Raw genomic sequence first — 15,799 nt, 5'->3', positions numbered from 1 at the left:
AATTAAGTATAAGCGTTATATTTTATGATGTTTAATGTTTTGTGCTTCCTTTGTTTTCTAACCTCGTGTTATCAGAGATGGTAAGGGCAGAAACAGCATGAGGGGTGAGTTGCAACAATGAATGGAAGATGGAGGATGGCTTCGATCTGTGACCTCTTACGGTCACAGGTCCTGTGGTCTTGTCCTTGGAAGCTGGAGATGGTTTGCACTGGGGGAACTGGGTCCCATTGCACTGAAGAGAATGGAAAGAAGAGGAAGGAATGAGATAGTCTATAAAAGGAACCAGAGATGGAATGAGGGACTTTGGAGGGGAAATGAGTTGTCACAGAGTGAATTGTTTTTAAGTTATATGGAAAGGTTTGCCATGTTCTTGGCACTCCCTGTGACATCTTACTTTTGTTCTATTTCGAGTCCCACCTCCCCATGCATTCCTTTCCATAGGAGATATTCATAGTACTGGAGAGATAGCTCTGATTAAATCAGAGAGGCCACGCTTAAATAGGAGGGCAAAATCTATACCTACAAAAATAATGATTTGGGGGGTACTTTTTGGAAATAAGATAGAGAAGTAACATAAGATATTAAACTATTTTTACTTCTGTATTTTTTCCTCCTTCAGACACATTTTATCTCTAATACACTGAGTATTTTAGAGGGTAAACCGGGAAATATTTATGTCAAAAGTCTCGTAAGTTCAAAGTTAATGCTTTAGAGAAGTTTTAAGAAAACAGTAAGGTCTCTTTTTATGACCTTGGATTTAAAGACTGAAAGACTTCTCAAGCCGGCAGTGACTAGAGAAGCAGCTGGACTTCTATTGTATGTAGAATATTACTATCATAGGTCTTGCATGTAGCAGAGTTCTGTGAGTGCTCAGGGTGGAGTGATGGAAACAAAGATCTTAGTATTATTTTAAGGAACTTTTTTTTCTGAGTTGCTGGTAAAGACATTAAAGCCTTCCTGGAATTTTCTTTGCCTTTTTGTTGCAGTACAAGATTCAGCTGGTTTCTTTTAAAAATAGTCTTTTAAGGTATGGATAGCTTCTTTTGAAGTCTTTGATGCTATTGCTTAAAACTTAGAGTTTACTGTTCTTAATGGTTTAGGCATTTCCAAGGAAGTCTTGAAAAATGTATCATCTCTCTATCCAGGTCTAGATATTTTGAAACAAACTTATGGCAGAAATATGAACATTAGACCTACTTTCTTTGGATGCAAAGACTCTACAACCAAGAGCCTCAAACACCAAAAATGTTGGTATTCTCTAGACCAATCTGTCTCTGCCTTTAAAATGACAGAAAGCAACAGCATCACAGAGAAACGGTGTATGATTTAAATATTGGTCTAAGTGGTTGCTCAGAATTGACCCAAAGTTAGCAAAGTTTAAAAAAGTATATTTTTATACACACTTTGACTTTCAAAACTGTATTTAAAACCACATACCAGCTGACTATATGTCACAACATCTATGAATTTCAAAATGCCATTCAGTCCCTGTCAGTTTTTGCTCAGCTACAGCTGTGTTCACTAAAAATAAAGGAGATCATGTAAATGGATTGGTTTTTCATTATATATCCCCAACAGTTTTATGGTTTTATGACAAATTCAGCCAATCCGAAAGCAGGTACGTGGCGAAAGATCCTTGCTCAATAATTACTAGGAGCAAATAATTTCAACTAGTGATCAGTCCAGATGGATTTTTCAGGCTTTTATGGAGGAAAAGGTACCAATGATGCTGATGGCTGTAAGAGCAATAAGCTACCTATGCAGAATTAAGAGAGATTCTATTATAGGTAAAAATTACATTTGATTGAATCGCAGTTCAGAAGCTGATGAGAGACTAGAATTTTCATCATGTATTAAATGTATTTTCTCTCTTTTGTTCTTGATTAGTCTTGTCCAAACTTTCTTTTATTAGTTTTGTCAAAAGACCAGCTTTGGGTTTAATTGCTCACCTTTGATGTTATATCTGCTTGTTTTCTATTTCATTGCTTTCTGCTTTTGCTTATAATTTATTTCCTTCTATTTTCTTTAGCTTAACATTTTTCTAGCTTTTGGAGTTGAATTATTAGCTTCTCTGATTTTAATCTACATTGCTTATACATTGAAAACTTCAAGTTTCCTTCTAACTACTGCATCACACAAGTTGTAACACGTGGTACATGCGTTTACTTCTGTACGTTTCATTTCCTATTTAGAAATGTGTTTTTTCCAGACACAGTTTTTTTTAAGCTTTGTTTGTTGCTTTATAAATTTACTGTGATCAGAGAAATTAGTTTTTATAAGGTTGATTCTTTATAACTTGAAACTTTTTTGTGGCCTAATATATAGTCAGTTTTTAAATTGATCCATGTGTGCTTGAAAAGAACTTATTTACCATTTGTGAAATGTGTATTAGCCTTTTTTATAGTAAATATTATTTCCGGCTACTGAATTTCCTATTTCAAACTCTCACACTGCCTTGTTATTTTCTATGCCTCTTTCAGGAAGCTGATACAGATGAGAATCAGGGAACTTTGACATTTGAAGAGTTCTGTGTTTTTTACAAAATGATGTCATTGAGACGGGACCTTTATTTGTTGCTTTTGAGCTACAGTGACAAGAAAGATCACCTAACTGTGGAAGAACTGGCTCAGTTTTTGAAGGTGGAGCAAAAGGTATCATTAGACTGTTAAACTGAATGTTTACTTAAAAATACTTGTGAAAGATACATGAGTTTTTCTTGAGGTTGGGTGTAGATATTCTTTAAATTTAGAATAGAGGGGTAAATATCACAATTCCACAAAAATCTTATCTATGAGTTATTTAAAATGTGTTTCCAGCATCTTTAAAGAGGGAGTGACAAATTGAACACTTATACAATCTTTAACCTTAAATATGCATATTTTTCCACAGAGTAGTGGCAATTAACTCATGTGTTTCCTTTCAGATACCATGGTAATGTTTTCTTTATAGTAATAACATAGCTAGACATTTATTAACTATGACATAATTCTTAACTAGCAGTATAGTAATTCATTGGTAAATATCTTCCTTCATACCTTGCCCCGTGCATCTCTTCCATTTTGGCTGCGCTGTATACTTTATAATTAACCAGTAATAGTAAGTAAAGCACTTTTCTGAATTCTGTGAGTCATTCTGGCGAATCTTGGGAACTGAGTTGTGGGAATTGACAAAGACTTTCTCCTTAATGAAACAAGCTCTAAGCAGGCTCTTCTGAGTCAGTTTTTCAAAGGTTCCATCCTTTGGCCTTGTCCTTAAGAGTCCAGCTGTAGCAAGAATCCTGTCAGTTTAACCAGTCTCCATCCTCGATATCTAATCATCCTCAATATCTGATAAAATTCCTCGCCTATCACTATTCCCTGGGTGATATTTGATCAGCCTGGCCTGCATTTCAGGAAGAATCCTGTTAGGTTGGGTTAGCCAGAATCCCCTCTTATGCCTCCACTGACCCCTACCTTGCTCCTGGGCTATAAATCCCCACTTGTATTCGCAAATGAGCCAGTTCTATACTGAGCTCTCTTTTTCTGTTTTGCAACAGTTACTGATTAAAATCTATTTTTACTGTTTTAAGTAATGTCCAGAACTCCCAAATTTGTAGTAGGCCAGGCAGAAGTGGGGGTAGCCTGAGACCTCATCTGCGGCATCTGAAGCAGGGTTAGCCTGTGGGACTGAGCCCTGCAGGGTCTAATGCTGACTCCAGATGGTAAGCGTCATGACTGAATTGCATTGCTGGATACCCAGCTAGTGTCGGAGAGTCAGAGTTGGTGGTGTCAGAAAAAAGACACTAGACCTGGTAATATTTTACTTTATCCCATTACCACAATCACATGCATTTTAGTAATTACAGATCCAGATTTTATACATTTTGTTGTTGCTTTAAGGATTAAGCCAGATAGTGTTAGCAAAATGTTTTATCAAAATCAGTTATTTTAGTTTGATAATTTGGCAAAGGCAGAGATTCTCCATTAACAAAGTTAGCTGTTAAGGCAGGAAGAAAATGGGAATGGGGTAATAGAAGAATTATTTTCCCCAGAGAACATGCCCTTTCTAAATCATTATTCCCTGTTTCCTGCAATTATAACTACTCCTGCATTGTCATCAGAAGAACTCTTCACAGTATAGTGGAAAGAACCTTAGACCAGGAGTACAGAAAATCTGCATTTCATATCCTGCAAGCTTTATCAGTTGGAGAATCTTGGGCAGGCCAATCAGTATTGTTTCTGAGCCTTGGTTTCCTGATCTGTACAAAGGGGAGCTGATACCTACCTTTCTTATCTCACAATGTCAGATTGAAAATTGATTGGGATGATGAATGTGAAAGCCCTTTGACAGAGATATTCAGAAGCACAGCAGTGTGAGAAATTAAAATGTTCAAAGAAAGCACTTCAAATTCATTTGTGCTAGTGGAATTTACCCAATCCATTTGAATAGCAATAGTGGATGTCACTTGCTAAGGGGCATATGTTTCTTCCCTCCTTTTGTTATATTGACATTCAACCAGTAAATTTTAGTTGGGGAAAACAGAAGCCAGTGTTCTGTGACATCTGCTCCTGGCAAATGATTACACGCGTTTCCAGTTTAATTTTCTAAACTAGCTTGAAGCTACATATGGGTATAACATGAAAGAAATTTTAAAAAATTATCATATATCAAGAGGAAAATATTAATGTCCTGAAACTTTATATGTGGTCCAATATATCAAACATCATAAAATGAATGTCAAGTGCAAACTTGGAAAATATTTATAATATACAAAAGAGAGAAATAGTGAATTTCCTTAATATGGAAAGTACTTCCACAGACAATTGTGGGAAAAGATGACTACCCAATAGAAAAATGTGCAAAATGTTTGAAACATATAAAAAAATTTGCACAATGTCAATGATCTATTAAAAATGTTCATCCTTCACTAGTAATTTAAAAATGTGAAATAAAACCAAGACTTTTTGAATTTTACTTTTTATTTTAATATGCTTCTGCATTATTTCCATTTTTAAATTTTTTTTTTATTGGAGTATAGTTGATTTACAATGTTAAGAGACCATATATCACCCATCAAATTAGTAAAGGTTAAAAAAATATACTACCAAACATGGTGTCCATTTCTTATATTTCTGGTGAAGCTGTGGAATGGTACAATCTTTCTATGGGCAGTTTTATCATTAAATTGTATATCATATATAAAATTTTTACCAATCCATTTTACATCTAGTAGTTCATCCTAAGGAAATAATTGTGTATAGAAAAAAAAGTTATAAAGTTGTGCATTTCAGCATTCTTTAAAACAGAGAGAAATTGGACATGATCTAAAAGTGCAGCAGGAGAGTCATTTAGTCAAGAGTTTTGTGGGGTTTTGAGTTTCAAAATGGGATTTTCACAGTGGAACGAATCTGAGGCAATTTGATGATCCTTATGGCAGTAATTCATTCGTTTCTGATGGTGTAAGATTGGTGTAGACACCAGAGTATTCAGATTTTACAGATTTACTGAGTTGTGAAATGAAATATCACTGCCGGCCACATAGGCTGTCGGGATTATGGGAGTTCAAATACTGGCCCGTGAGTCAGATTTTTATTCCACTGAAGCTCTTTGCAAAATGAATTTATGCCTTTGGCAGGTCCAACTGCTGTTTGATTAGGACTTTCATCCTTAAAATATGATGTGCTAAGGTAAATTCTTACTGTCTTTTATATCTGTGAAGAAGTGCCAGTTAAGGAAGAAGCCAGTTGGCTGAGGTTTCTCTTCTGTTGCTTCCTTGCATCCACAGATCAAGATCACAGATGTCCACTAGTCTGTGATTCCAGAGTACGTGGGTTGGTTGAGGCTCTTTGTTTCATTTTTTTCCCCTGTTTGCCAAAAAGCAACCTTCATCTCTTCCAGAGTTCCTATCCATTTTTTGGCACTGGCGCTGAATGTGTTTTGAGTTCAATTCTTTTCAGAGTTTTGGTTCAGGAGTGAGAAATTGATTTCATTCCCCCCACTCTCCTCGACAACCTTTCTTAGCAAGCCTCTACCTTCTTTTTATCTTTTTGTTTCTCATGGATTGAAGAGTGAGGAAGAGAAGGCAGGAATATTGAAGAGTCCTTATAGTTTTCAAACCCTTCTAGCTGTTAACCAAGAGCAAAAGCTACTTCCATAGATAAGTCAAAAGCAGATTTCTATTTATGTAGCGTTTTTATCTGAAATATGCATGTGGATGGTTAATTCCAGGGGAGTTTTCAGAACTTTTCTGATCCCATGCTAGAGCGCCCTCTTCTTGCTGAACTTTATGACATAGACCTATACATTATCCCTTTGTGGTGGTTCTTAACAGTTGCTCATTTTGCTTTTTTATTCTTTCTGCTGAAATATTCCCTTGATTCTTCTGATCCAATTATAGGTGTCATTTGTTCCCTCTCCCTTCACTACCCTTTACTGAATCCAGACTGGTTTGGTGAGAGTCGTGGTCATTCTAATCTTACCTCTCTTGTGAGAAATAATTATAAATTCTTCTTTGCTATAACTACCCGTTTCTGGTGCTAGTGTACCTTTATCTTCTTTTTTTTTTTTTTTAAATCATTCTCCTCATCATAAAAGCAGTTCTTTAAGAGGCTTTCCTGAATTTGTTTCATTTTTCTTAATTATTCACAGTTAAAGCAGTGAGAGACTGTTCAGAGTAATTATGTCATGTAATATTTTTTCTCCCTTGAATATAGTTCCCAAATGACATTTTTCTGTGAAATAGTCATGTATTTAAATGCTTTGAAATTTGTGGATTAATTTTTGGATGAGTGAGAGTAGCCATTTTGGGGAGATAAATAGCTCTCATGGTTGTCTTATTCAGCTGGAAACTGAATGACCATTCATTTAGAGATGTTTCTCTACTCCCTGCTGAAATTACCCAAAAATACAGTAAAAAGACCTCTCCCCGCCCTGTAAAACCACAAGGACAAAGAGAATGGGAGAGGAAACAGAAACAACAAAATCTTAAAACTTGTCTGATCCAAAGGAGACCCCAGAGCACTGAAACTCAAGCCCACGGAGCAGGAAACCACGAAGCATGTTCATTTGCCCAGAAGAACCCAAGAAAGATCAAAAAATGAAATTTACATGATACTCTGAAAACAGAAGAGCAGGGGTTGAAAACACAAGCACTGGTTGGAAGTCTGATCCAGATGTAGTTAGGGCTCCAGATTCTCTCCCCTACCTCTTGCAGTAGGACAGCTGTCCCTTCTCCACCCTGGAAAAAAAACCAACCCAAGGAAAAAAAACCCCTAAAGATATTTACATCAGGAATTTCCTGAGTCCAGCCAGAGAATTCTACAGTGAAGCCTGCTAGTCAGTAAGCTCTGCTCATGAATACAGAGCTTCCAGCCAATTTTTTCTTGCCTTAGTTTGAAATAGGTTTTTAAATAGTCAGTTTAAAAAATGGGTTTTAAATAACCAAAGCTTACCACATTTGAGGAAATTCTTTGCTATAAAAAAGAGACAAAGGCAAACAAATAGAATCAAGAAACTTGGAGGAAATAGAGGCAATGCAGGGAGAAGGAAACTTTAAAAACTGACATTAATACAGCAGAGCGATTAAAAAAATTTCAGCCATGAAGCAAGAGAAAGATGCTATGAGAAAAGAAGATTCAGAGGAAGAAGAGAGCAGAGAACTAAATTCGTTAGTTGGCTTAGAAGATAAAGTTGAGAAAATTGTCCCCAAAGGAGAACAAACAGGAAAGAAATGGAAAAAACATAAGGACATTAGTAGATCGATCCTGAAGGTCCGCTATCTGAATAACAGGAGTTACAGAAAAAGATAAGAAAAAATAGAAGGGAGGATATTATCAAATAAGTAATACAAAAAATGATTAGAGCCCAAAGGGAGGAATGTCTAAATTGGTAGGGTCCACTGAGTGCCAAACACAGTGAATGTAGAAAAGATCCACGCAGAGACAAATCAAAGTGAAATTTTGCAATGCCAAGGATAAAATGAAACCCTAAAGACTTGCAGAAAGGGGGAAAAAAAAGCCTTATCAAATTAATGAACAAAGACAGGTCCTGTAAAAAGGATTGGAATCAGAATGGCATCAGACTTCTCAACAGCAACTCTGGAAGCCAAAAATCATGAAGCAATGATTTCCGACCTAGAACTTTCTACCTGGTCAATTTGTCAACCAAATGTGGGCACAGAATAAAAAACACACACAAAAATATGTGCAAGAAATAAATAATTTACCTCTCAAGTGCTCTTTGATAAGAGTGACAGAGTGAAATTGGGACAAAAAACTGAGTGAAATTTTAGAACTTAACCAGCCTGGAAAAAGGAGGACTTTTATAGTGGAAAAAATGGAATTCATGGATTCCCTCTTGCCTTTGATGTGGAAAATTATACCAAGAGACCATTAGAGTCATTGGGAAGAATTTGTGATAGGGACATTACAAATTAAATGAATGGATGGGAATTCCAGCAGTTAAATCAGAAGAAAATTCTATAAGAATAGAAACACAATCAGATTATACAATAGATCTAATGTTAACATTTGCATATTCAGGACAATTTACACACTGAATTGTAGTTTAATAAAAGTTAAGATATAACTGTATTGGGAGGATTGATAGAGGGCGAAAGTTAGTTTTGCTGGCCCAGAAGAGTTGTCTTTATTTAAAAACAATAAAAAGTTAAGAGATAATATTTAAAGTATATGAAATATAAAATAACATCATTAACATAATAATTAGGAGTATAAAGACTCATTCCACAAGAAATATCTAGAGATGTTGGCATTATTACCTCTGGACAGTGGCTCTGTGTATAAAGGGGGAATTCTGCTTTTAGTCATAAGCGTCTCTGTTTTGACTGACTTAATTATGGATATGTTACTTCGGTAAAAATAAATGGAAAAGAGTTTAGGAACCTTAAAATTCTTGGCAAATTATATTATGATTTTGTGTTTCGTGTGTTTTGGGAGTCATTCCAATCTGGAATCATCAAAGAGGTCAAATTATGATAACTGATTTGAAAGTCGCAAAAATTTCAAAAGTTAAGATCCAGGAGTTTCAGCTATACTGAAAAAAATAATCACTTTTAAAAGTAAGTATTTCAGTTTCTTAGCAGAAATAAAGAAAACACCCAGACAGTAGATACAAGGTAAAAGAAAAAGCTTTGGAGTTGAATTGAGAAGGTTGAAATTTGAACTTTGGTGCTGCCTTTTAATGACTTTATGACTTTGGTTGTGATAACCATTCTCAGTGTCAGTTTTCCTACCTACAGGATGGGGATAAAGATACTAAGTTTACAAGAACTGTTTAAGATTATGGATGTAAAACCTTTTTATAAACTGCATAACATTGACTACATTATATAAACGTAATCAAGTTTTCCTCAAGTTCTTCTTTTAGCACAAATTTCTCTGTATAGAAAAAACAATCACTAGTGTTAAGAGACAGTGAGTGGCTCAGATATTGATAGCAAACAAGACTTTCAAGTAAACTCCATGGGAAACAGGGAGAAAATGTTTCTATTTCATCTTATCAGCCATGTCAAATAGAAAGCAAAACAAGGGGAAAAAGAACAATAAAGAGCTAAATTAAACTATGTTAAACCTTCATTCATACAGTAAAATCCCAATGTAACTTTCAAAGTGAGGTCTGAAAAAGTCAATTGTGTAAAATGCAAGATTTTGCTATTGGGAAGTTAATTAAATGAAAGCAGGGATGGAGGAAGGATGAGAGCAGATTGACTTACATTTCAATTCTCATTGTTATGAGGTTTTAATGTATTTCACTGAGTTAATCCTTAATACTTGAATTTTGGATTAGCTCCCATTAATTCCTACATGGTGCCCAGGAAATTTTGGGCTTCCTAGAATGCATACTGATATTTTCATCAATTTAATGAATACTTTTCAAATATGATGATTTTTGTTAACACCTTCTGCTTTGTATTTTGAGCTAGTAACATGTTCTCATCGGCAATTAGCTCCATCCCAGGATGCCGGGGTTTTCTTTTTTGTTTGCTTGAATTTTTTTAGATCTCATTGTCTCCTGGTAGACTACCTGAGTCTAGTGCAAGTCCCCAGCATCTCTGAACAAATGGCCTCGTAAACCAAATAATTGCAATGTGAATTCAGTCTTCCAATGGCACATACAATTTTTATCAATTTGGTTCTTTCTATTTTGTGAGAAATTACTTATCTTTTAGACTGCACGTGATAAGCCTCTCTAGCTTATAGCAGACAAATTAATGAGCTGCTTAAAGCCAGACTTGGTCAGTTGAGTTCCTCGCAGGCAGCATGGTTTCATTTATTTATGGTATTTTCGGGTGGTGTCTGGTAATGTAGGCCTCTGCATGGAGTAAAGGTTATAAAATTTACTCAAAGAATGTGTTAGCCATTATGCAGCTAGTTTTAGGGGAAAAAAAGCATTCTGTGCTCTTTCAAACATGCAAAAAATGGTTGCATAACAGAGCTTTTTTTTCCCCCTGCAATAAGTTAAATGCTATTAAATAGACAGTTTGAATTAGATTTCACTAAAGCATAGGTATTGAACCTAAGAGATAATAGAATTTTTGAGAATATCATTGAAATATAAAATACTGGCTCGCAAGTTAGCTTCCTCTATCATTATTCATTAGTATATTTATTTATTGATTGATCTTTTTTTATTTTATTAAAATTTTTTTTAATACAGCAGGTTCTTACTGTCTATTTTATACACATCAGTGTGTACATGTCAATCCCAATCTCCCAATTCATCCCACCACCCCACCCCCACCCCCACTTTCCCCCTTTGGTGTCCATATGTTTTTTCTGCATCTGTGTCTCTATTTCTGCCTTTTCATCTGTACAAGTTTTCTAGGTTCCACATATATGCATTAATATACGATATTTGTTTTTGTCTTTCTGACTTACTTCACTCTGTATGACAGTCTCTAGGTCCATCCACATCTCGACAAATGACCCAGTTTCATTCCTTTTTATGGCTGAGTAACATTCCATCGTACATATGTACCACATCTTCTTTATCCATCCATCTGTCGATGGGCATTTAAGTTGCTTCCATGACCTGGCTATTGTAAATAGTGCTGCAATGAACATTGTGGTACATGACTCTTTTTGAATTATGGTTTTCTCAGGGTATATGCCCAGTAGTGGGATTGCTGGGTCATATGGTAGTTCTAGTTTTAGTTTTTTAAGGAACCTCCATACTGTTCTCTACAGTGTCTGTATCAATTTACATTTCCACCAACAGTGCAAGAAGGTTCCCTTTTCTCCACACCCACTCCACACTTGTTGTTTGTAGATTTTCTGATGATGCCAATTCTATTTTTTTAAATTAATTTATTTAACTTTTATTTATTTATTATTTTTGGCTGCGTTGGGTCTTCGTTGCTGCATGCGGGCTTTCTCTAGTTGCAGGGAGGAGGGGCTACTCTTCGTTGCGATGCGCGGGCTTCTCGTTGCAGTGGCTTCTCTTGTTGCAGAGCACGGGCTCTAGGTGCATGGGCTTCAGTAGTTGTGGCTCGTGGGCTTCAGGAGTTGTGGCTTGCTGGCTCTAGAGCACAGGCTCAGTAGTTGTGGTGCACGGGCTTAGTTACTCCACGGCATGTGGGGTCTTCCCGGACCGGGGCTCAAACCCATGTCCTCTGCATTGGCAGGCGGATTCTTAACCACTGCGCCACCAGGGAAGCCCGATGATGCCCATTCTGACTGGTGTGAGGTGATACCTCATTGTAGTTTTGATTTGCATTTCTCTAATAATTAGTGATGTTGAGCAGCTTTTCATGTGCCTCTTGGCCATCTATATGTCTTTGGAGAAATGTCTATTTAGGTCTTCTGCCCATCTTTGGATTGGATTGTTTGTTTTTTTAATATTGAGCTGCATGAGCTGTTTATATATTTTGGAGATTAATCCTTTGTCCATTGATTCGTTTGCAAATGTTTTCTCCCATTCTGAGGGTTGTCTTTTCATCTTGTTTATAGTTTCCTTTGCTGTGCAAAAGCTTTTAAGTTTCATTCAGTCCCATTTGTTTATTTTTGTTTTTATTTCCATTTCTCTAAGAGGTGGGTCAAAAAAATGTTGTTGTGATTTATGTCAAAGAGTGTTCTTCCTATGTTTTACTGTAAAAGTTTTATAGTGTCCGGTCTTACATTTAGGTCTTTAATCCATTTTGAGTTTATTCTTGTGTATGGTGTTAGGGTGTGTTGTAATTTCATACTTGTACATGTAGCTGTCCAGTTTTCCCAGCACCATTATTGAAGAGACTGTCTTTTCTCCATTGTATATACTTGCCTCCTTTGTCATAGATTAGTTGTCCATATGTGTGTGGGTTTATCTCTGGGCTTTCTATCCTGTTCCATTGATCTATATTTCTGTTTTTGTGCCAGTACCATATTGTCTTGATTACTGTAGCTTTGTAGTGTAGTCTGAAGTCAGGGAGTCTCATTTCTCCAGCTCCGTTTTTTTCCCACAAGATTGCTTTGGCTATTTGGGGTCCTTTGTATCTCCATACAAATTTTTAAGATTTTTTGTTCTAGTTCTGTAAAAAATGCCATTGGTAATTTGATAAGGATTGCATTGAATCTGTAGATTGCTTTGGGTAGTATAGTCATTTTCACAATATTGATTCTTCCAATCCAAGAACGTGGTATATCTCTCCATCTGTTTGTGTCATCTTTAATTTCTTTCATCAGTGTCTTATAGTTTTCTGCATATAGGTCTTTTACCTCCTTAGGTAGGTTTATTCCTAGGTATTTTATTCTTTTTGTTGCAGTGGTGAATGGGATTGTTTCCTTAATTTATCTTTCTGATCTTTCGTTGTTAGTGTGTAGGAATGCAAGAGATTTCTGTGCATTGATTTTGTATCCTGCAGCTTACCAAATTCATTGATTAGCTCTAGTAGTTTTCTGCTGGCATCTTCAGGATTTTCTATGTATAGTATCATGTCATCTCCAAACAGTGACAATTTTACTTCTTCTTTTCCAATTTGTGTTCCTTTTATTTCTTTTTCTTCTCTGACTGCTGTGGCTAGGACTTCCAAAACTATGTTGAATAAAAGTGGTAAGAGTGGACATCCTTGTCTTGTTCCTGACCTTAGAGGAAATGCTTTCATGTTTTCACCATTGAGAATGGTGTTTGCTGTGGGTTTGTTGTATATGGCCTTATTATGTTGAGGTAGGTTCCCTCTCTGCCCACTTTCTGGAGAGTTTTTATCAGAAATCGGTGTTGAATATTGTCAGAAGATTTTCCTGTGTCTTTGAGATGATCATATGGTTTTTATTCTTCAACTTATTAATATAGTGTATCACATTGGTTGATTTGCATATACCGAAGAATCCTTGCATTGCTGGGATAAATCCCACTTGATCATGGTATATGATCCTTTTAACATGTTGTTGGGTTCTGTTTGCTAGTATTTTGTTGAAGATTTTTGCATCTATTCATCATGATATTGGTTTATAATTTTCTTTATTTGTGGTATCTTCGTCTGGTTTTGGTATCTTTGTCTGGTTTTGGTGATGGTGGCCTCATAGAATGAGTTTGGGAGTGTTCCGTCCTTTGCAATTTTTTGGAAGAGTTTGAGAAGGATGGGTGTTAGCTCTTCTCTAAATGTTTGATAGAATTCACCTGTGAAGCCATCTGGTCCTGGGCTTTTGTTTGTTGGAAGATTTTTTTTTTTTTTTTTTTTTTTGCGGTATGTGGGCCTCTCAGTGTTGTGGCCTCTCCCATTGTGGAGCACAGGCTCCGGATACGCTGGCTCAGCGGCCATGCCTCACGGGCCCAGCCACTCCGCAGCATGTGGGATCTTCCCAGTCCGGAGCACAAACCTGTGGCCCCGGCATCAGTAGGCGACTCTCAACCACTGCGCCGACAGGGAAGCCTTGTTGGAAGATTTTTAATCACAGTTCCAATTTCATTACTTGTGATTGGATTGTTCATATTTTCTATTTCCTCCTGGTTCAGTCTTGGAAGGTTTATACCTTTCTAAGAATTTGTGCATTTCTTCCAGGTTGTCCATTTTATTGGCATAGAGCTGCTGGTAGTAGTCTCTTATGATGCTTTGTGTTTCTCTGGTGTCCACCGTAACTTCTCCTTTTCATTTCTAATTTTATTGATTTGAGTCTTCTCCCTCATTTTTTTGATGAGTCTGGCTAAAGATTTATCAATTTTGTTTATCTTCTGAAAGAACCAGCTTTTAGTTTTATTGATCTTTGCAATGTTTTTCTTTTTTCTATTTCATTTATTTCTGCTATGATCTTTATGATTTCTTCTATTAACTTTCGGTTTTGTTTGTTCTTTCTCTGGTTTCTTTAGGTGTAAGTTTAGATTGTTTATTTGAGATTTTTCTTGTTTCTTGAGGTAGGAATGTATTGCTATAAACTTCCCTCTTAGCACTGCTTTTTATGCATCCCATAGGTTTTAGATTGTCATGTTCTCATTGTAATTTGTCTCTGGGTATTTTTTGATTTCCTCTGATTTCTTCAGTGATCTCTTGGTTATTTAGTAATGTATTGTTTATCCTCCATGTGTTTGTGTTTTTTCCTTTTTATTTTTTTTCCTTGTAATTGATTTCTAATCTCATAGTATTGTCATCAAAAAGGACGCTTGGTGTGATTTCAGTTTTCTTAAATTTACTGAGGCTTGATTTATCACCCAAGATGTGATATATCCTGAAGAATGTTCCATGTGCACTTGAGAAGAAAGTGTAATCTGCTGTTTTCAGATGGAATGTGCTATAAATATCAATGAAATCTATCTGGTCTCTTGTGTCATTTAAAGCTTGTGTTTCCTTATTAATTTTCTGTCTGGATGATCTGTCCATTGGTGTAGGTGAGGTGTTAAAGTCCCCCACTATTATTCTGTTACTTTCGATTTCCTCTTTTATAGCTGTTAGCATTTGCATTATGTATTGAGGTGCTCCTATGTTGGGTGCATATATATTTATAATTGTTATATCTTCTTCTTGGACTGATCCCTTGATCATTATGTAGTGTCCTTCCTGTCTCTTGCCGCATTTTTTATTTTCAAGTCTATTTTATCTGTTATGAGTATTGCTACTCCAGCTTCCTTTTGATTTCCATTTTCATGTAATATCTTTTTCCATCCCCTCACTTTCAGTCTGTGTGTGTCCCTAGGTCTGAAGTGGGTCTCTTGTAGACAGCATATATATGGGTCTTGCTTTTGTATCCATTCAGCGAGCCTGTGTCTTTTGGTTGGAGCATTTAATCCATTCACATTTCAGGTAATTATTGATATGTATGTTCCTATTACCATTTTCTTAATTGGTTTGGGTTTCTTTTTGTAGGTTCTTTTCTTCTCTTGTGTTTCCCACTTAGAGAAGTTCCTTTAGCGTTTGTTGTAGAGCTGGTTTGGTGGTGGTGAATTCTCTTAGCTTTTGCTTGTCTGTAAAACTTTTGATTTCTCCATCGAATCTGAATGAGATCCTTGCCGGGTAGAGTAATGTTGGTTGTAGTTTCTTCCTTTTCATCACTTAAATATATTGTGCCACTCCCTTCTGGCTTGTAGTTTCTGCTGAGAAATCAGCTCTTAACCTTACGGGAGTTCCCTTTTATGGTATTTGTTGTTTTTCCCTTGTTGCTTTTAATAATTTTTCTTTGTCTTTAATTTTTGTCAGTTTGATTACTATGTGTCTCAGTGTGTTTCTCCTTGGGTTTATCCTGCCTGGGACTCTCTGTGCTTCCTGGACTTGGGTGGCTATTTCCTTTCCCATGCTAGGGAAGTTTTCAAGTATAATCATTTCAAATATTTTCTCTATGTTCTTTCTCTTTCTCTTCTTCTTCTGAGACCCCTATAATGTGAATGTTGGTGCATT

The 15,799-nt window shown here is 36.1% G+C and overlaps 1 protein-coding gene across 2 annotated transcripts in view; it reads left to right on the top strand.

Annotated features, from left to right (window-relative positions):
* PLCH1 (phospholipase C eta 1) overlaps positions 1-15,799 on the top strand; it is a gene marked incomplete at its 5' end in the record, with an annotated part of 239,409 nt that overhangs the window by 141,783 nt on the left and 81,827 nt on the right. For both annotated transcript variants that reach the window (XM_079922362.1, XM_079922363.1), the window contains one exon: positions 2,481-2,651. In XM_079922362.1, the coding sequence (XP_079778488.1) occupies positions 2,481-2,651 (171 nt within the window). The remainder of the gene's footprint in view (positions 1-2,480; positions 2,652-15,799) is intronic.

This window comes from Stenella coeruleoalba (assembly GCF_951394435.1).
Source record: "Stenella coeruleoalba genome assembly, chromosome: 5".
Taxonomy (NCBI): Eukaryota; Metazoa; Chordata; class Mammalia; order Artiodactyla; family Delphinidae; genus Stenella; species Stenella coeruleoalba.
Note: the sequence above shows the minus strand (reverse complement) of the source record. Positions and strands in the feature narration are given on the sequence as shown.